This window comes from Antechinus flavipes, chromosome 1 (assembly GCF_016432865.1).
Source record: "Antechinus flavipes isolate AdamAnt ecotype Samford, QLD, Australia chromosome 1, AdamAnt_v2, whole genome shotgun sequence".
Taxonomy (NCBI): Eukaryota; Metazoa; Chordata; class Mammalia; order Dasyuromorphia; family Dasyuridae; genus Antechinus; species Antechinus flavipes.
The window spans coordinates 248,194,172-248,216,552 of record NC_067398.1 but is presented as its reverse complement, the minus strand read 5'-3'; the positions used below and the strand labels follow the sequence as shown (position 1 = coordinate 248,216,552).

Here is a 22,381-nt window from a genome sequence, read left to right as displayed (position 1 = left end):
GAACACCAATAATCTACTATCTGAAAGCTAATTGTCTTTCCTAATAACCACAAACTAGACCTAAGTCACTTGCTAAATAGTGTCTAATGATCACAATACTTATTTACATTCAAATAAATGTACAATCTAGGTCTTTATTTAGCTCATTACTAAAAATGCTGAACAACACAGGTCCTAACAGCTTGGGGCACTTGAGACAGAACTCTTTAACAGTAACTCTGGATCCAGCCATTCAACCAATTCTCAAACTACCTCATCTGAACTACTCTTTAATCTGCATCCCTCCACCTTGGCCATCAGAATAATAAAATACTTTGTTATATACTTTGCTAAAATCTGTGAGTTTGTGTGTTTAAAGTAATTCTACCAAAAAAAAAAAGAAAATGAGGTATCTGGAATGATCAATTCATGAAGCCATATTGGCCCTTGGTGATAATTTGTTTCCTTTCCTAGATGCTCGTTAACCTCTCGAATAATTCTTTATGACTTAAAAAGTGACAGATATACTTTACTTCATTTGATTTCTACAAAATATTGTAAAAGATCAAGATAATGGAAGTGCTTTTATGTTCTCTTAAAAAGGAGGAACCACACTCAGAGTTGACTTACACAATGGCATACCATTTAAAAGAAAGGGGCAGGAAACTTATTGACCAACTCAGATTGAAATTTAAATTTTTTAAATTAAAAACTAGCATTCTGTTCACCCTATGATAAGGGAAATTATACAATCCTTATGTCGAATTTACTAGGCAAATTAAAGAGAGATGACTGGAATTTTAGCTTACAGAAATTCAGGAGGGATTTAAATTGAAAAGGAAAGGGGAAGAAACTGCCTATATAGATTTTTACTGTCTGGTAACTCAGAGCATAAAAAGAATATAGGAAAGAAAAGCTAGGAAAAACTAAATTCCTGAGACATTAGAGATACTATAAAATTCATGACCTCAGATATCTATCTACAAATATACAAAGTATCAATAAATCAACAAACATTTATTAAATACTTATTACTGCTATGCTAAGTACTGTACACAAGCAAGGAAAAATACAAGTATGCAAACTGGACCTTCTAGTCCAGTTGAGAGCTAGCAAAATGAGATTTATCAGTGTATCCATATACATATATATTCAGAAGGAAAAAATGTAGAAAAGAGACAATGGAACAAACATATACACTGCTTAGTAAGAAGATAACATTCATGAGAGGAAATCTAGGAATCAAGCATGGGGAAATGCACTTGGATCAATGAAGATAGAAACAGAAGCAATAGGTAGAAGGAGGAATTATTATATAAGAAGTTCAGGAAACTGATCACAAACCATCTAGATGCATAATACTGTTTTGAGGGAGAACCTGAACTATTTTGATATTTACTGGAACTTTTTTTCTGTCCAAAACAGAACTAATAAATTAATGCCTTTTTGGACTATTAACTTCATCCTTCAAAATGTAGAGGAAATTATAAAGGGAATTGCCATTTCAGGTTAGATTCCAATCAAAAAGAATAAATTACAGGTTGCTGAAGAGAAACTGATAGGAACCATTGTTTCTTCCTTTATTTTAGAATTCATGGTAGAAAGGATGAGGAAAGGCATAATGTGCTATATTCTCTAAGACTTTTTTTTTCCTCATTTTTTAGTTTTTTCAATTACATGTAAAAAAAATTTTAACATTAATTTTTTTAAAATTCTGAGTTCCAAATTCTTTGTCCTTCCTTGAGAAGGCCAGCAATTTGGTATGGGTTATACAAGTGTCGTCATGAAAAATGTATTTCCATATTAGCCATGTTGCAAAAGAAAAGACCTCACCCCCTCAAAAAAATGTAAAGATAAAGTTTAAAAAATGCTATCTGCATTCAAATTCCATTAAATCTTTCTCTGGAGATAGACAGCATTTTTCATCTCAAGGATATCATCTTCAAGAATATCAAGGATTGGACTTCCGGCCAAGATGGCAGAGAGGAGGCACACAGCTGTGTAAGCTCCACGTTTTTTTCTTAGAATCCATTTCATTACAAGCCTCTGAATTAATGCTTGACTGAAAAAACCCCCACAAATAGTTACCAAGAGAAGACATCCTTGAGATTCGCCAAGAAAGGTCTGTCTTTACTGGAGGGCTGGGGCGGTTTTAGATTGGGCGCAGGCTGAGGGCAGCGGCAGTGAGAGCACGGGAGCAGACTGGAGAGGGGGTGGGGAGTGATCGCAGCCGTCTCTGCGGGGAGAGCTTCGCTACAGGACTGGATACTTTGCTCCGGCAGCAAGTCAGCAGCCCAGCAGAGAAGCTAAAAACACCGGGGGTGAAGAACGCAACCCCAAACAGCTGGAGTCTCCCGGGACCTGGCTGCTCCCCCCTTCCCCCCCCCCCCCCCCCACAGTGACTCAGCACGCTCTGGGATCTCAGAGTGCAGGCGCAGCACAGTCCTGCTAGTGCCTCACTGCTGCCCCCTGCAGTCTGTAGAGGAAGCTCGATAACACACCCAGCCCCCCCCCCCCAAAGAAAGACTCCATTTAGGGGTTTTTTCTTTTTTTTCTTTGCTAGTTTGTCTTTGATTCTTCTCTGAGAAAATGAACAAAGAGGACTTTAACCCTTGACAGCTTCTACACAGATAGAGAGCAGACTCTAAATCCTGAGGAGACTAAAAACAGACAGTCCCCAGGTGAATCCCCAAAGGAGGAGATCATCTGTTCCTCAGCACAGATGAACCTCATAGAAGTGATTAAAAAGGCTCTCACAAGGGAGCTAGAAGAAAAATGGGGAAAGCAGAGTGAGGCTTGGCAAGAGAGTCTGGAGAAGTCATCCCACTCATTTAAAGACAGAGTGGATAAAGAAATAAAATCCTTGAAAAATAGGATTAGCGAACTGGAAACAGAAAATAGCTCTCTAAAAAACAAAATGGGCGAAATGGAAAAAAATTCCATAGAACAAAAGAACTCAATTGGACAATTAGAAAAAGATTTTTAAAAAGTGAGTGAAGAACTTCCGGTTAAGATGGCGGAGAGGAGGCTCACAGCTGCATAAGCTCCGCGCTTTCTCTCACTATCCATTTCATTACAAGCCTCTGAATTAATGCTTGACTGAAAAAACCCACAAAGAGTTACCAAGAGAAGCCATCCTTAAGATTCGCCAAGAAAGGTCTGTCTTTACTGGAGGGCTGGGGCGGTTTTAGATCGGGCGCAGGCTGAGGGCAGCGGCAGTGAGAGCACGGGAGCAGACTGGAGAGGGAGTGATCGCAGCCGTCTCTGCGGGGAGAGCTTCGCTACAGGTTTGGATACTTTGCTCCGGCAGCAAGTCAGCAGCCCAGCAGAGAAGCTAAAAGCACCGGGGCTGAAGAATACAACCCCAAACAGCTGGAGTCTCTCAGGACCTGGCCGCTCCCCCCTTCCCCCCCTCAGTGACTCAGCACGCTCTGGGATCTCAGAGCGCAGGCGCAGCACAGTCCTGCTAGTGCCTCACTGCTGCCCCCTGCAGTCTGTAGAGGAAGCTCGGTAACACACCCAGCCCCTCCCCCAAAGAAAGACTCCAGTTTTTTCTGTTTTTCTTTGCTAGTTTGTCTCTGATTATTAGACAGAATGAGCAAGAAGCTGAAGAGGACTTTAACCCTTGACAGCTTCTACACAGATAGAGAGCAGACTCTAAATCCTGAGGAGACTAAAAACAGGCAGTCCCCAGGTGAATCCCCAAAGGAGGAGATCACCTGTTCCTCAGCACAGATGAACTTCATAGAAATGATTAAAAAGGCTCTCACAAGGGAGCTAGAAGAAAAATGGGAAAAGGAGAGGGAGGCTTGGCAAAAGGAGAGGGAAGCTTGGCAAAAGAGCCTGGAGAAAGTTAAAGAGAGAGTGGATAAAGAAGTAAAATCCTTGAAAAATAGGATTAGTGAACTGGAAACAGAAAACAGCTCTCTAAAAAACAAAATTGGCGAAATGGAAAAAAATTCCACAGAACAAAAGAACTCAATTGGACAATTAGAAAAAGATTTTTAAAAAGTGAGTGAAGAAAATACTTCACTGAAAATCAGAATTGAACAAGTGGAATTGAATGACTCGAGGAGACAAGAAGAATCAGTCAAGCAAATCCAAAAAAATCAAACAATGGAGAAAAATGTGAAATACCTTCTGGGGAAGACAATAGACCTGGAAAACAGATCCAGGAGAGACAATCTGAGAATCATTGGACTCCCAGAAAAACATGATGAAAAAAAGAGCCTGGACACTATTTTCCAGGAAATTATCAAAGAGAACTGCCCAGAAGTCATAGGAACAGAGGAAAAAATAAACATTGAAAGGATTCATCGATCACCCACTGAAAGGGATCCTACAATCAAAACACCAAGGAATATAGTAGCCAAATGCCAGAACCCTCAGATGAAGGAAAAAATATTGCAAGCGGCTAGAAAAACCCAATTCAAGTATCAAGGAGCCACAATAAGGATCACCCAGGATCTGGCAGCATCCACATTAAAAGATCAAAGGGTCTGGAATATGATATTCCGAAAGGCTAAGGAACTTGGTATGCAACCAAAAATAACTTACCCAGCGAGAATGAGCATCTTTTTCCAGGGAAGAAGATGGACATTCAACGAAGTAAGCGAATTTCATCTATTTCTGATGAAAAAACCAGAACTTAACAAAAAGTTTGATCTACAAATATAGAACTCAAGAGAAATCTAAAAAGGTAAAGATTAATCTTGGGAACTATATTTTGACTATATAGATGTATAAAGAATACATGTATACCTTGTTCTAGAAATTGATGTGGAAAGGACATTGTATCAGAAAAAGGGTAAAGTGGGGGTAGTACATCTCATGAAGAGGCATAAGAAACCTATTATATCTGAGAGAAAGAATGGAGGGGGATGAATATAGTGGGTATCTTACTGCCTTCAGAATTGGCTTTAAGTGAAAAATCTTAAGACATATTCAATCTATGGTGAAACTTCTCCACCTCATTGAAAAGTGAGAAGGGAAAAGTGAAAAGGGAAGGAATAAGCTAAGCAGAAGGGAATACGGGAACTGGGAGGGAAAGGGGTAAGATAGGGGGAGGAACTCTAAGGCGGGGGGAGGGATACTAAAAAGGGAGGGCTGTGAGAAGCAAGTGGTGCTCACAAGCTTAATACTGGGAAGGGGGGGAAAGGGGAAAGAAGGGAGAAAAGCATAAACCGGGGTTAACAAGATGGCAAGTAATACAGAATTGGTCATTCTAACCATAAACGTGAACGGGGTAAACTCCCCCATAAAGAGGAAGCGGTTAGCAGAATGGATTAAAAGCCAGAATCCTACAATATATTGTTTACAGGAAACACACCTGAAGCGGGGAGATACATGCAGGTTAAAGGTAAAAGGTTGGAGCAAAATCTACTATGCTTCAGGTGAAGTCAAAAAAGCAGGGGTAGCCATCCTGATCTCAGATCAAGCTAAAGCAAAAATTGATCTAATTAAAAGAGATAAGGAAGGGCACTATATCTTGCTAAAGGGTAGCATGGATAATGAAGCACTATCTATATTAAACATATATGCACCAAGTGGGGTAGCATCTAAATTCTTAAAAGAGAAACTAAGAGAGCTGCAAGAAGAAATAGACAGTAAAACTATATTAGTGGGAGATCTCAACCTTGCACTCTCAGAATTAGATAAATCAAACCACAAAATAAATAAGAAAGAAGTCAAAGAGGTAAATAGAATATTAGAAAAGTTAGATATGATAGATCTCTGGAGAAAATGTAATGGAGACAGAAAGGAATACACTTTCTTTTCAGCAGTTCATGGAACCTATACAAAAATTGACCATATATTAGGACATAAAAACCTCAAACTCAAATGCAGTAAGGCAGAAATAGTAAATGCATCCTTTTCAGACCACGATGCAATGAAAATTACATTCAACAAAAAACCAGGGGGAAGTAGACCAAAAAATAATTGGAAACTAAATAATCTCATACTAAAGAATGATTGAGTGAAACAGCAAATAATAGACATAATTAATAACTTCACCCAAGAAGACGATAATAATGAGACATCATACCAAAATGTATGGGATGCAGCCAAAGTGGTAATAAGGGGAAATCTCATATCTCTAGAGGCCTATTTGTATAAAATAGAGAAAGAGAAAATTCATTCTCAATGAATTGGGCTTGCAACTAAAAATGCTAGAAAAGGAACAAATTAAAAACCCCCAGTCAAAACACTAAACTTGAAATTCTAAAAATAAAAGGAGAGATCAATAAAATTGAAAGTAAAAAAACTATTGAATTAATTAATAAAACTAAGAGTTGGTTCTATGAAAAAACCAACAAAATAGACAAACCCTTAGTAAATCTGATTAAAAAAAGGAAAAAGGAAAATCAAATTGTTAGTCTTTAAAATGAAAAGGGAGAACTCGCCACTAATGAAGAGGAAATTAGAGCAATAATTAGGAGTTACTTTGCCCAACTTTATGCCAATAAATTCGACAACTTAAATGAAATAGAAGAATACCTCCAAAAATATAGCTTGCCCAAACTAATAGAGGAAGAAGTAAATACCCTAAACAGTCCCATCTCAGAAAAAGAAATAGAACAAACTATCAATCAACTCCCTAAGAAAAAATCCCCAGGACCAGATGGATTTACATGTGAATTCTACCAAACATTTAAAGAACAATTAACTCCAATGTTATATAAACTATTTGAAAAAATAGGGATGGAAGGAGTTCTACCAAACTCCTTTTATGACACAGACATAGTACTGATACCTAAAACCAGGTAGGCTGAAAACAGAGAAAGAAAATTATAGACCAATCTCCCTAATGAATATTGATGCTAAAATCTTAAATAAAATATTAGCAAAAAGATTACAGAAAATCATCCCCAGGATAATACACTATGATGATATACCTAGAGAACCCCAGAGATTCTACTAAAAAGTTATTGGAAATAATTCATAATTTTAGCAAAGTAACTGGCTACAAAATAAATCCCCATAAATCCTCAGCATTTTTATACACCACCAACAAAACCCAACAGCAAGAGATACAAAAAGAAATTCCATTCAGAATAACTGTTGATACCATAAAATATTTGGGAATCTATCTACCAAAGGAAAGTCAGGAATTATATGAGCAAAATTATAAAACAGTCTCCACACAAATAAAGTCAGACTTAAATAATTGGAAAAATATTAAGTGCTCTTGGATCGGCCGAGCGAACATAATAAAGATGACAATACTCCCTAAACTAATCTATTTATTTAGTGCTATACCAATCAGACTTCCAAGAAAATATTTTATTGATCTAGAAAAAATAACAAAAAAATTCATATGGAACAATAAAAAGTCGAGAATCTCAAGGGAATTAATGAAAAAAAATCAAATGAAGGTGGTCTAGCTATACCTGATCTAAAATTATATTATAAAGCAGCAGTCACCAAAACCATTTGGTATTGGCTAAGAAATAGATTAGTGGATCAGTGGAAAAGGCTAGGTTCACAAGACAGAGTAGTCAACTATAGCAATCTAGTGTTTGGCAAACCCAAAGCCCCTAACTTCTGGGAAAAGAATTCATTATTTGATAAAAACTGCTGGGATAACTGGAAATTAGTATGGCAGAAATTAGGCATGGACCCACACTTAACACCATATACCAAGATAAGATCAAAATGGGTCTATGACCTAGGCATAAAGAACGAGATTATAAATAAATTAGAGGAACATAGAATAGTTTATCTCTCAGACTTGTGGAGGAGAAAGAAATTTGTGACCAAAGATGAACTAGAGACCATTACTGATCACAAAATAGAAAATTTTGATTACATCAAATTAAAAAGCCTTTGTACAAACAAAACTAATGCAAACAAGATTAGAAGGGAAGCAACAAACTGGGAAAACATTTTCACAGTTAAAGGTTCTGATAAAGGCCTCATTTCCAAAATATATAGAGAACTGACTCAAATTTATAAGAAATCAAGCCATTCTCCAATTGATAAATGGTCAAAGGATATGAACAGACAATTTTCAGAGGATGAAATTGAAACTATTACCACTCATATGAAAGAGTGTTCCAAATCATTATTGATCAGAGAAATGCAAATTAAGACAACTCTGAGATACCACTACACACCTGTCAGATTGGCTAAGATGACAGGAAAAAATAATGATGAATGTTGGAGGGGATGCGGGAAAACTGGGACACTGATGCATTGTTGGTGGAGTTGTGAACGAATCCAACCATTCTGGAGAGCAATCTGGAATTATGCCCAAAAAACTATCAAATTGTGCATACCCTTTGATCCAGCAGTGTTTCTATTGGGCTTATATCCCAAAGAAATACTAAAGAAGGGAAAGGGACCTGTATGTGCCAAAATGTTTGTGGCAGCCCTGTTTGTAGTGGCTAGAAACTGGAAATTGAATGGATGCCCATCAATTGGAGAATGGCTGGGTAAATTGTGGTATATGAATGTTATGGAATATTATTGTTCTGTAAGAAATGACCAGCAGGATGAATACAGAGAGGACTGGCGAGACTTACATGAACTGATGCTAAATGAAATGAGCAGAACCAGGAGATCATTATACACTTCGACAACAATATTGTATGAGGACATATTTTGATGGAAGTGGATTTCTTTGACAAAGAGACCTGAGTTTCAATTGATAAATGATGGACAAAAGCAGCTACACCCAAAGAAAGAACACTGGGAAATGAATGTGAACTATCTGCATTTTTGTTTTTCTTCCCGGATTATTTATACCTTCTGAATCCAATTCTCCCTATGCAACAAGAGAACTGTTCGGTTCTGCAAACATATATTGTATCTAGGATATACTGCAACATATCCAACATATAAAGGACTGCTTGCCATCTAGGGGAGGGGGTGGAGGGAGGGAGGGAAAAAAAAATCGGAACAGAAACGAGTGTCAATATAAAGTAATTATTAAATAAAAATTAAAAAAAGAGAGAAAAGGAAGTCAGATATCAGGGTAAGGCTATATGCATAAATAAAAGCCAGATATTAGAGTTTAAAAAAAAGTGAGTGAAGAAAATACTTCATTGAAAATCAGAATTGAACAAATTGAATTGAATGACTCGAGGAGACAAGAAGAATCAGTCAAGCAAATCCAAAAAAAATCAAACAATGGAAAAGAATGTGAAATACCTTCTGGGGAAGACAACAGACCTGGAAAACAGATCCAGGAGAGACAATCTGAGAATCATTGGACTCCCAGAAAAGCATGATGAAAAAAAGAGCCTGGACACTATCTTCCAGGAAATTATCAAAGAGAACTGCCCAGAAGTCATAGAAACAGAGGGTAAAATAGACGTTGAAAGAATTCATCGATCACCCACTGAAAGGGATCCTAAAATCAAAACACCAAGGAATATAGTGGCCAAATGCCAGAACCCTCAGATGAAGGAAAAAATACTGCAAGGGACTAGAAAAACCCAATTCAAGTATCGAGGAGCCACAATAAGGATCACCCAGGATCTGGCAGCATCCACATTAAAGGATCAAAGGGCCTGGAATATGATATTCCGAAAGGCTAAGGAACTTGGAATGCAACCAAAAATAACTTACCCAGCCAGAATGAGCATCTTTTTCCAGGGAAGAAGATGGATATTCAACGAAATAAGCGAATTTCACCTATTTTTGATGAAAAAGCCAGAACTTAACAAAAAGTTTGATCTACAAATATAGAACTCAAGAGAAATCTAAAAAGGTAAAGATTAATCTTGGGAACTATATTTCGGCTATAAAGATGTATAAAGAATACATGTATACCTTGTTCTAGAAACTAGATGTGGAAAGGACATTGTACTAGAAAAAGGGTAAAGTGGGGGTACTACATCTCATGAAGAGGCAAAGGAAACCTATTATATCTGAGAGAAAGAATGGAGGGGGATGAATATAGTGGGTATCTTACTGCCTTCAGAATTGGCTTTAAGAGAAAAATTTTAGACATATTCAATCTATGGCAAAACTTCTCCTACCTCATTGAAAAGTGAGAAAGGAAAAGGGAAAAGGGAAGGAATAAGCTAAGTGGAAGGGAATACGGGAACTGGGAGGGAAAGGGGTAAGATAGGGGGAGGAACTCTAAAGCGGGGGGAGGGATACTAAAAAGGGAGGGCTGTGAGAAGCAAGTGGTGCTCATAAGCTTAATACTGGGAAGGGGGGGGGGAAGGGGGAAAGAAGGGAGAAAAGCATAAACCGGGGTTTACAAGATGGCAAGTAATACAGAATTGGTCATTTTAACCATAAATGTGAATGAGTAAACTCCCCCATAAAGAGAAAGCGGTTAGCAGAATGGATTAAAAGCCAGAATCCTACAATATGTTGTTTACAGGAAACAACCTAAAGCAGGGAGATACATGCAGGTTAAAAGTAAAAGGTTGGAGCAAAATCTACTATGCTTCAGGTGAAGTCAAAAAAGCAGGGGTAGCCATCCTGATCTCAGATCAAGCTAAAGCAAAAATTGATCGAATTAAAAGAGATAAGGAAGGGCACTATATCTTGCTAAAGGGTAGCATGGACAATGAAGCACTATCTATATTAAACCAAGTGGTGTAGCATCTAAATTCTTAAAAGAGAAATTAAGAGAGCTGCAAGAAGAAATAGACAGTAAAACTATAATAGTGGGAGATCTCATCCTTGCACTCTCAGAATTAGATAAATCAAACCACAAAATAAATAAGAAAGAAGTCAAAGAGGTAAATAGAATACTAGAAAAATTAGATATGATAGATCTCTGGAGAAAATTTAATGGAGACAGAAAGGAATACACTTTCTTTTCAGCAGTTCATGGAACCTATATAAAAATTGACTATATATTAGGACATAAAAACCTCAAACTCAAATGCAGTAAGGCAGAAATAATAAATGCATCCTTTTCAGACCACAATGCAATGAAAATTACATTCAACAAAAAGCCAGGGGAAAGTAGACCAAAAAATAATTGGAAACTAAATAATCTCATACTAAAGAATGATTGGGTGAAACAGCAAATCATAGACATAATTAATAACTTCACCCAAGAAGACGATAATAATGAGACATCATACCAAAATGTATGGGATGCAGCCAAAGTGGTAATAAGGGGAAATCTCATATCTCTAGAGGCCTATTTGTATAAAATAGAGAAAGAGAAAATTCATTCTCAATGAATTGGGCTTGCAACTAAAAATGCTAGAAAAGGAACAAATTAAAAACCCCCAGTCAAAACACTAAACTTGAAATTCTAAAAATAAAAGGAGAGATCAATAAAATTGAAAGTAAAAAAACTATTGAATTAATTAATAAAACTAAGAGTTGGTTCTATGAAAAAACCAACAAAATAGACAAACCCTTAGTAAATCTGATTAAAAAAAGGAAAAAGGAAAATCAAATTGTTAGTCTTTAAAATGAAAAGGGAGAACTCACCACTAACGAAGAGGAAATTAGAGCAATAATTAGGAGTTACTTTGCCCAACTTTATGCCAATAAATTCGACAACTTAAATGAAATAGAAGAATACCTCCAAAAATATAGCTTGCCCAAACTAACAGAGGAAGAAGTAAATACCCTAAACAGTCCCATCTCAGAAAAAGAAATAGAACAAACTATCAATCAACTCCCTATGAAAAAATCCCCAGGACCAGATGGATTTACATGTGAATTCTATCAAACATTTAAAGAACAATTAACTCCAATGCTAAATAAACTATTTGAAAAAATAGGGATTGAAGGAGTTCTACCAAACTCCTTTTACGACACAGACATGGTACTGATACCTAAACCAGGTAGGCTGAAAACAGAGAAAGAAAATTATAGACCAATCTCCCTAATGATTATTGATGCTAAAATCTTAAATAAAATATTAGCAAAAAGATTACAGAAAATCATCCCCAGGATAATACACTATGACCAAGTAGGATTTATACCAGGAATGCAGGGCTGGTTCAATATTAGGAAAGCTATTAGCATAATTGACTATATCAATAACCAAACAAACAAAAACCATATGATCATCTCAATAGATGCAGAAAAAGCATTTGATAAAATCCAACATCCATTCCTAATAAAAACACTTGAGAGCATAGGAATAAATGGACTTTTCCTTAAAATAGTCAGGAGCATATATTTAAAACCATCAGTAAGCATCATATGCAATGGGGAAAAACTGGAACCTTTTCCAGTAAGATCTGGATGAAGCAAGGTTGTCCACTATCACCATTATTATTTAATATCGTATTAGAAACACTAGCCTCGGCAATAAGAATCGAGAAAGATATTAAAGGAATTAAAGTAGGCAATGAGGAAACCAAACTATCACTCTTTGCAGATGATATGACGGTATACCTAGAGAACCCCAGAGATTCTACTAAAAAGCTATTAGAAATAATTCATAATTTTAGCAAAGTAGCTGGTTACAAAATAAATCCCCATAAATCCTCAACATTTTTATACATCACCAACAAAACCCAACAGCAAGAGATACAAAGAGAAATTCCATTCAGAATAACTGTTGATACCATAAAATATTTGGGAATCTATCTACCAAAGGAAAGTCAGGAATTATATGAGCAAAATTACAAAAAAAGTCTCCACACAAATAAAGTCAGACTTAAATAATTGGAAAAATATTAAGTGCTCTTGGATAGGCCGAGCGAATATAATAAAGATGACAATACTCCCTAAACTAATCTATTTATTTAGTGCTATACCAACCAAACTTCCAAGAAAATATTTTAATGATCTAGAAAAAAATAACAAAAAAATTCATATGGAACAATAAAAAGTCGAGAATCTCAAGGGAATTAATGAAAAAAAATCAAATGAAGGTGGCCTAGCTGTACCTGATCTAAAATTATATTATAAAGCAGCAGTCACCAAAACCATTTGGTATTGGCTAAGAAATAGATTAGTTGATCAGTGGAAAACGTTAGGTTCACAAGACAGAATAGTCAACTATAGCAATCTAGTGTTTGACAAACCCAAAGATCCTAACTTTTGGGATAAGAATTCATTATTTGATAAAAACTGCTGGGATAACTGGAAATTAGTATGGCAAAAATTAGGCATGGACCCACACTTAACACCATATACCAAGATAAGATCAAAATGGATCCATGACCTAGGCATAAAGAACGAGATTATAAATAAATTAGAGGAACATAGGATAGTTTCTCTCTCAGATTTGTGGAAGAGAAAGAAATTTGTGACCAAAGATGAACTAGAGACCATTATTGATCACAAAATAGAAAATTTTGATTATATCAAATTAAAAAGCCTTTGTACAAACAGAACGAATGCAAACAAGATTAGTAGGGAAGTAACTAACTGGGAAAACATCTTTACAATTAAAGGTTCTGATAAAGGCCTCATTTCCAAAATATATAGAGAACTGACTCAAATTTATAAAAAATCAAGCCATTCTCCAATTGATAAATGGTCAAAGGATATGAACAGACAATTTTCAGATGAAGAAATTGAAACTATTACCACTCACATGAAAGAGTGTTCCAAATCACTATTGATCAGAGAAATGCAAATTAAGACAACTCTGAGATATCACTACACACCTGTCAGATTGGCTAAGATGACAGGAAAAAACAATGATGAATGTTGGAGGGGATGCGGGAAAACGGGGACATTGATGCATTGTTGGTGGAGTTGTGAACGAATCCAGCCATTCTGGAGAGCGATCTGGAATTATGCCCAAAAAGTTATCAAACTGTGCATACCCTTTGATCCAACAGTGTTTCTATTGGGCTTATACCCCAAAGAGATACTAACAAAGGGAAGGGGACCTGTATGTGCCAAAATGTTTGTAGCAGCCCTGTTTGTAGTGGCTAGAAACTGGAAAATGAATGGATGCCCATCAATTGGAGAATGGCTGGGTAAATTGTGGTATATGAATGTTATGGAATATTATTGCTCTGTAAGGAATGACCAGCAGGATGAATACAGAGAGGCTTGGAGAGACCTACATGGACTGATGCTAAGTGAGATGAGCAGAACCAGGAGATCATTATACACTTCGACAACGATATTGTATGAGGATGTATTCTGATGGAAGTGGATTTCTCTGACAAAGAGACTTAACTGAGTTTCATTGGAGAAATGATGGACAGAAACAGCTACACCCAAAGAAGGAATACTGGGAAATGAATGTGAACTATTTGCATTTTTGATTTTCTTCCCGAGTTATTTTTACCTTCTGAATCCAATTCTCCCTGTGCAACAAGAGAACTGTTTGGTTCTGCAAATATGTATTGTATCTAGGATATACTGCAACATGTTTAGCATATATAGGACTGCTTGCCATCCTGGGGGGGGGGAGGAGGGAGGGAGGGGGAAAAAAAACGAAACATAAGTGATTGCAAGGGATAATGTCGTGTAGAAATTATCCTGGCATGGATTCTGTCAATGCGAAGTTATTATTAAATAAAATAAAATTTATTATAAAAAAAAAAAAAAAAAAAAAAACACCATATACCAAGATAAGATCAAAATGGATCCATGACCTAGGCATAAAGAACGAGATTATAAATAAATTAGAGGAACATAGGATAGTTTCTCTCTCAGATTTGTGGAAGAGAAAGAAATTTGTGACCAAAGATGAACTAGAGACCATTATTGATCACAAAATAGAAAATTTTGATTACATCAAATTAAAAAGCCTTTGTACAAACAAAACTAATGCAAACAAGATTAGAAGGGAAGCAACAAACTGGGAAAACATCTTCACAGTTAAAGGTTCTGATAAAGGCCTCATTTCCAAAATATATAGAGAACTGACTCAAATTTATAAGAAATCCATTTCCAAAATATATAGAGAACTGACTCAAATTTATAAGAAATCAAGCCATTCTCCACTTAATAAATGGTCAAAGGATATGAACAGACAATTTTCAGATGATGAAATTGAAACTATTACCACTCATATGAAAGAGTGTTCCAAATCATTATTGATCAGAGAAATGCAAATTAAGACAACTCTGAGATACCACTACACACCTGTCAGATTGGCTAAGATGACAGGAAAAAATAATGATGAATGTTGGAGGGGATGTGGGAAAACTGGGACACTGATGCATTGTTGGTGGAGTTGTGAACGAATCCAACCATTCTGGAGAGCAATCTGGAATTATGCCCAAAAAGTTATCAAATTGTGCATACCCTTTGATCCAGCAGTGTTTCTATTGGGCTTATATCCCAAAGAAATACTAAAGAAGGGAAAGGGACCTGTATGTGCCAAAATGTTTGTGGCAGCCCTGTTTGTAGTGACTAGAAACTGGAAAATGAATGGATGCCCATCAATTGGAGAATGGCTGGGTAAACTGTGGTATATGAATGTTATGGAATATTATTGTTCTGTAAGAAATGACCAGCAGGATGAATACAGAGAGGCTTGGAGAGACTTACATGAACTGATGCTAAATGAAATGAGCAGAACCAGGAGATCATTATACACTTCGACAACGATATTGTATGAGGACATATTTTGATGGAAGTGGATTTCTTTGACAAAGAGACCTGAGTTTCAATTGATAAATGACGGACAAAAGCAGCTACACCCAAAGAAAGAACACTGGGAAACGAATGTGAACTATCTGCATTTTTGTTTTTCTTCCCGGGTTATTTATACCTTCTGAATCCAATTCTCCCTATGCAACAAGAGAACTTGTTGTTCTGCAAACATATATTGTATCTAGGATATACTGCAACATATCCAACATATAAAGGACTGCTTGCCATGTAGGGGAGGGGGTGGAGGGAGGGAGGGAAAAAAATCGGAACAGAAACGAGTGTCAATATAAAGTAATTATTAAATAAAAATTAAATTAAAAAATAAAAAAGATAAATGATGGACAGAAGCAGCTACACCCAAAGAAAGAACACTGGGAAACGAATGTGAACTATCTGCATTTTTGTTTTTCTTCCCGGGTTATTTTTACCTTCTGAATCCAATTCTCCCTGTGCAACAAGAGGACTATTCAGGTCTGCAAACATATATTGTATCTAGGATATACTGCAACATATCTAACATATATAGGACTGCTTGCCATCTAGGGGAGGGGATGGAGGGAGGGAGGGGAAAAATCGGAACAAAAATGAGTGCAAGGGATAATGTTGTAAAAAAAAATTACCCTGGCATGGATTCTGTCAATATAAAGTTATTATTAAATAAAATAAAATAAAATATTAAAAAAAACAAAAAAGAACAAGAATATCAAGGATTTTTCATCTTCAGGATATCAGATATTAAGTCATTTACAGCAGATCAATGAACAATACTGTGCATAATGTTCTCTTGGACCTGCACTCTTTTACCAATTCGTATATGTTTTACCAAAATTGTCTGAAACCAGCTTGTTCATCATTTCTTATAGCACTATAATACTCTTATCACAATCATATACTACAGCTTTTTTAGCCATTCCCCAATTGATGAGGAATTTCCATTTTTTTGTTACCACAAAAAAGCTCCTATTGATATTTTTGTACATATAGGCTCTTTTTCTTTTGCCTAGATCTTTTTGGGGTACTAGTAGTGATGCTGCTAAGTTAAAAGATATACAGTTTTATCACCCTTTGGGCTTAGTTCCAAATTGCTCTCCTGCATGGCTGATGCACTAATGTCCTAATTTTCCCATGTTCCTTCTATCATTTGTCATTTCCCTTTTCTGTCATGTTAGACAATTTAATAGAGATGAAATGGTACCTCAGAGTTGCTGTAATTTGTATTTCTTTAATCAATGGTGTCTTGGCACATTTTTTCATATAACTAGTTTGATTTCCTCTTCTGAAAATTACTTGTTCATATCCTTTGGTCATTTATCAATTGGAATAATTCGTATTCTTATAAATCTGATTCCATTCTCTGTGTTTTGGGGGATGAGGCCTTTATTAGAGAAATTTGTTGTAAAGTTTTTTTCTTGGTTTTCTGTTTTCCTTTCCATTTCTTTGGCACAAACACTTTTAAATTTAATATAAAATTATCCATTTTACATCCCATAAATGTTATCTTGTTTTGTCATAAATTCTTCCCTTATCCATATGCAGTATATTCTCTAAAATATAATGTTCTCTGGGAGCAGATTTCTTGGGGGGGCTTCTGGGAGCAGCTTTTGTTTCAGTTCTGTATAATAATCATCTCAAATGCAGCCAGGAGTTAAAGTCCAGATCCTTTATTGTCTCCTTCAAAATAGCCTGGTTAGCTTTCTTAGAGGCCTCTCTCTCTCCTTGGTTCTGAGAGTTCTTGCTGCTTGTCCTTTGTCTCTTCTAGCTTCAGCCTCTAGCTCCCTCTGAATCCAAAGCCTCCAGCCAGCACAAAGGTGGAAGTTGGAATGAATCTTGATTCCTCCTCCAAGAGTAGAATTGTGGGCTTCTGACTTGTGAATCTCCTGGACTCCACTGAATCCTGACTTGTGAATCTCCCAAAAGTCTCTAATGGGCTTATCCTTTTGTGGGCTCCTCCTTATATATGCTCTCTTAAAGGTGTGAACTCTAAAGGTATGAGAAGTGTGAACTCTAATGTGTGAACTCTTCCAAAGGTGTGAACCCCAAAGGTGTGAACCAAGTACATAAGCATTGTCTCTATCAACTCCAGTGACTTAGCACCTTGTTTCAAGTTCTGGCCCATAACATCCATAGATCTGACAAGGTAGAATTTTCATGCTATCCTAACTTGCTAATGATATCCTTTGTGTCTAAATCATGTATCCATTTTGACTGTAATTTTGTATATGATGTGAGTTGTTGGTTTATGCTTAGTTTCTGCCAAATTACTTTCCAGTTTTCACAGCAATTTTTGTGAAATAGTGAGTTCTTGTTCCAAAAGCTTGGATCTTTAGATTTACCAAACACAATATTACTATGGTCATTAATACAATGATCCACTACTCTATTTTTTAGCCAGTACTGGATTCTTCTGATAATTTCAATTCTGTGACCCCCATGTACCCTTCTATCCTCTGCTACCTCTGAAGTCTGTTCAAGTTCATATTGTTTCCATAGCACTATTTATCTCATTCTTTGCCATCCACTTTTCCTTTCATCTTCAATGTTTCCCAAAAGGAAAATCTTTTCCAATGAGTTCTGTCTTCTCATTATATGGCCAAAATATTTATTCTTTATCTAGAGTATTTGACCTTAATTGGAATTAATTTTTTTTTATTATTTTGTTAAATTATAGCTTTTTATTGACAGAACATATGCCTGGGTGATTTTTTTTTTACAACATTGTTCCTTGAACTCACTTCTGTTCCAACTTTTCCCTTCCCTCCTTCCACCTCCATCCCTAGATGGCAGACAGTCTTATACATGTTAAACATGTTAAAGTATATCGTAGATACAATATATGTGTGCAGAACTGTACAGTTCTTTTGTTGCACAAGAAGAATTGGATTCAGAAGGTAAAAATAACCTGGGAAGGAAAACAAAAATGCAAGTAGTCCACATGGAATTAATTTTTAAAGCACTGATTTGCTCTCTGCTGTGCAGCACCACAATTCCAAATTGCTCATTCTTCATTTTGTGGTGCACAGCTTTCCTTACAGTCACATTGTGACTGAAAAAACCCTTGCTGGATCCCTCCCTTGTCACGGGAGAGGCTTGCATCACTCAATGTAATGGCAAGCTACGCTGTGCAGGGCTTCCTAGGAGAGGTGATAGTAGAGAGTTCTGACAGTTGGTGACAAACTACAGAAGAAAATGGCAAACCACTCTGGTACCTTTGTTAAGAAAGCCTCAAGCAGTGTTAAAGTGATTAAAAAAAAAAGATGATGTCAGAAGATGAAGTCCCCAGGTCAGAGGGCACCCAATATGCCACAGGAGATGAGTGATGGCCAACTACAAACAGCTGCAACTAACAAAGCTGCTGGCCCTGAGACAAAAAGAGAGGAGTCAATGGGAGAAGTTGCATGATTTCCTTCATCGTTATTCAGGAGTAGGAGTGTTGGGTGAAGATGGTGAATGATCAGTGTAATAATTCAAGGCTGACACTTGACTGGGCATAACTGGGAAAATATTAAAAGGAATACACTTCAAATAATTCCAGAAAAGACAACTCCGCACATTTTTTGGCAATGAATTCTCAAGTTTCATGATTCTTGTGGTCAGAAAACCCTGCCAAATACCTAACCTACACTATTCTCTCACCCTTTATCCTCTGCTCTTTATACATTTGACAAGCATTAGAAATAGGAAGTATCTGAAAAGGCCAAGGGTTAAGAAGACACTTTTCATTAATTTTTTTTATGATGTTTTCTATTGTTCAAAGACAATTCACAAGTTAAGAGGGAAAAAAAAAAGAAAGAAAGACCTGTGAAGGACCAGGTCCTCACCTTTATCTAGGAGCTGGTTGAAGAGCAGTGTATTAGAGAAGAAAAAGAGGTAGGCAAACATCTGGGAGGCAATCTCGGGGTGAACCTCATACTGCTGGAGGAGGTCCAAGGTGGCCTGATAGATGGACACGATACGTCGAAGCTCCTCGGGCAGTTGAGGGGCTGAGCACCAGCTTTCTCGGCTCTCATTCTGGAAAGGGATACACTCCAGCAGAATGGGCAGAGAGACATACAGAGACTGTAGAGGGGAGAAGAAACACAAGCAACTTAAAAAAAAAAGAAAACAGAACTTACCTATGAACAAACCACTGAGATTTAGCCTAACCTTAAATTTCTTCCATGATCAATTCAAGTACCACTATTTGCAAGAAACTTTTTCTAATTCAATCTACCACACACACACAATTTCCGGTGTCCTCAAACTACTTCTATTTAACCAAATAATTGTGCATAATGTAGGTAGATGATAGTATAAATAGAATGCTGGACGAAAAGTCAGGAGAGACTTGAGATCAAATTCTCCTGTAAAATGGGGATGATGATATCATAAAGTACTACATAATATATACATACATGTTTGTATACATATATATATATATATATATATATTATATATATATATATATATATATATATATATATTTGTCTCTTATTACACTGTAAAATCCTTGAGAACTGGGATCCTTCTTTCTTCTTGAATCCCAGCACCACACACAGGGTCTAGCACATAAAAATCATTCAGTAAATATATATTCATTGACTGACTGGAGAGATGAAATTCAAAAGGGAAAAAAATATAGATTTGGCATAAAAGAAAGATGGATAGTGGGAAAAGGAGCCAGAGAATACTGTCACAAGCAGTCATGACGGGAGAAAGGATTTAAGTTTGTTTTTCTGGGGGGAGTAGGGGATTGAGGAGGGGAAAAGAGAAGTTATTATTAAACTTAAATGGGATTTCCCAAAATTAATTTCTAATTATAATGTTATAATCCTGGGAGAAGCATAAGTATTTCTTTCCACTGAGTTGAACCAAGCCATATAAATAAGTACTCTAAATTGAGCAGCTTAAATGAAATCGTTACTAGCCTGTCCTTCCCTCATGTGGTATATTAGTAGAAAAATGGGTATTTCACTGCTCTTCACTGTCCATCTGGCAAGAACAATTAATCAAATGAGACAAGCTGTTTGGTTATTTCCAAAGTTGAATCATCTACCCCCCACTCCTGACCCCAAGAAGCTATCTATTTAATGAGACTTAATTTAGGTACAGGGTTCCATCTGACTTGCTTGAGGGGATAAAGTCTGATACCAAAGAGGATGGAGAAAACATTCATGTCATCAAAAATATGAAAGTATCATATAACACTGCTGAGAAAAATATTATACTAGTAACGAAGTAGTTTATTTGGCTATAGAATTTAGCTTATAGCTCCAATATCTCTCATATACATCCATTCTCTCCTCTGATCCTTATACCACTTTAATGCAAGCTTTCTTTACATGAAAGCCACAACAGCCTGCAGGTGGATTATCCCTACTTTCATCCACTCTCTAATCAGCCACCAAAGTAATTTTGTCCTAAAGTATAGGTAGGGTCATATCACTCCCCTTCTTCCCCTGCCCCCCAGGTCCATAACACTTCCAGGATCGAATACAAAATGCTATTTGGCATTTAAAAGCCTTTATATAATCTAGTCCCTGCTTACCTTTCTGCTCTTATTATATCTTACTCCTCAATAAGTACCCTTTCTTTAATCTAGTGACACCAGCCTTCTGGCTGTTCTATGAACATTCCATTTCTCTCCTATGAACATTTTCTTTGGCTGTCTCTCATGGTCTTCCCCCTCAAACTCTGCCTACTGACTTCCTTGGCTTCCTTCGTGTCCCATTTAAAATCCCAGTTTTTATTTTTTTATTTTCTTAAGCTTTTTATTTTCAATATCTATGCATAGTTTTCAACACTCACCCTTGCAAAACCTTGTGTTCCATTTTTTTTCTCCCTCTTATCCCCCACCCCCTTCCTTAGACAGGAAGTAATCCAATATATGTTAAATATGTGCAATTCTTCTATACATATTTCCAAAATTATCATGCTGCACAAGAAAAATCAGACCAAAAAGGGGAAAAATTGAGAAAGAAAACAAAAAGCAAGCAAACAACAAAAAAGATGAAAATACTATGTTATGACTCATTCAGTCCCTATTTCTGGATGCAGATGACTTTCTCCATCACAAGTCTATTGAAATAGGCTTGAATCACCTCATTGTCTTATCAGAATTGATCCTCGTGTAATCTCTTGGTTCTACTCCACTCAGCATCAATTCATGTAAGTCTCTCCAGGCCTCTCTGAAATTATCCTGCTGATTGTTTCTTACAGAATAATAATACTCCATAACATTCATATACCATAACTTGTTCAGCCATTCCCCAATTGATCCACTCAGGTTCCAGTTTCTTGCCACTACAAAAAGGGCTGCCACAAATATAAAATCCCATATTTTACTGGAAGCCTTCTCCAATATCTCCTAATTTCAGTGCTTTTTCTCTGTTACTAATTTCATCTATAGTTTACATTGTCTATATTTATTTACACAGTCTTCTTCACTGGAATCTAAGTTCCCTGAGGGCAAAGACGGCCTTTTGCCTCTGAATCTCCTAAATTTAGGGACAGTGCCTGGCACATTGTAGGTGCTAAATGAATACTTATTGATTATAAGTATAGTTTCTTAGCTTTTTGGTAATCTCTTGACTCTTAGATAAGCAGCTCTTTTGGAGAAACGGAAAAAGAAATAAGAAAATACTAACATATTCTACTTAGTTTCAAAGGAAAAAAATCATTAAAAAATCCACCAGTCAAGAGTCCAAACCACAAAGCAAACAAGGAAAAGAACAACTGTGCTCTATAATCAGTTAGTTTAAATGGGTTCTTAATAAGCTACTATGAGGAAGGAAAAACTATCAACCAGGTTATCAAGATATTCCCACCAAATGGCTTTATATTTATTTTGCATATATTTACATGTATCCACATTGTGATAGAATCTAAGTTCCCTGAGGGAAGATAACCGTCTGACTTTAGT

At 36.4% G+C, this 22,381-nt stretch overlaps 1 protein-coding gene across 1 annotated transcript in view; it reads right to left on the bottom strand.

Annotated features, from left to right (window-relative positions):
- RADIL (Rap associating with DIL domain) overlaps positions 1 to 22,381 on the bottom strand; it is a 102,398-nt gene that overhangs the window by 13,778 nt on the left and 66,239 nt on the right. Inside the window, exon 8 of the mRNA XM_052000074.1 lies at positions 19,302 to 19,539. Within this exon, the coding sequence (XP_051856034.1) occupies positions 19,302 to 19,539 (238 nt within the window). The remainder of the gene's footprint in view (positions 1 to 19,301; positions 19,540 to 22,381) is intronic.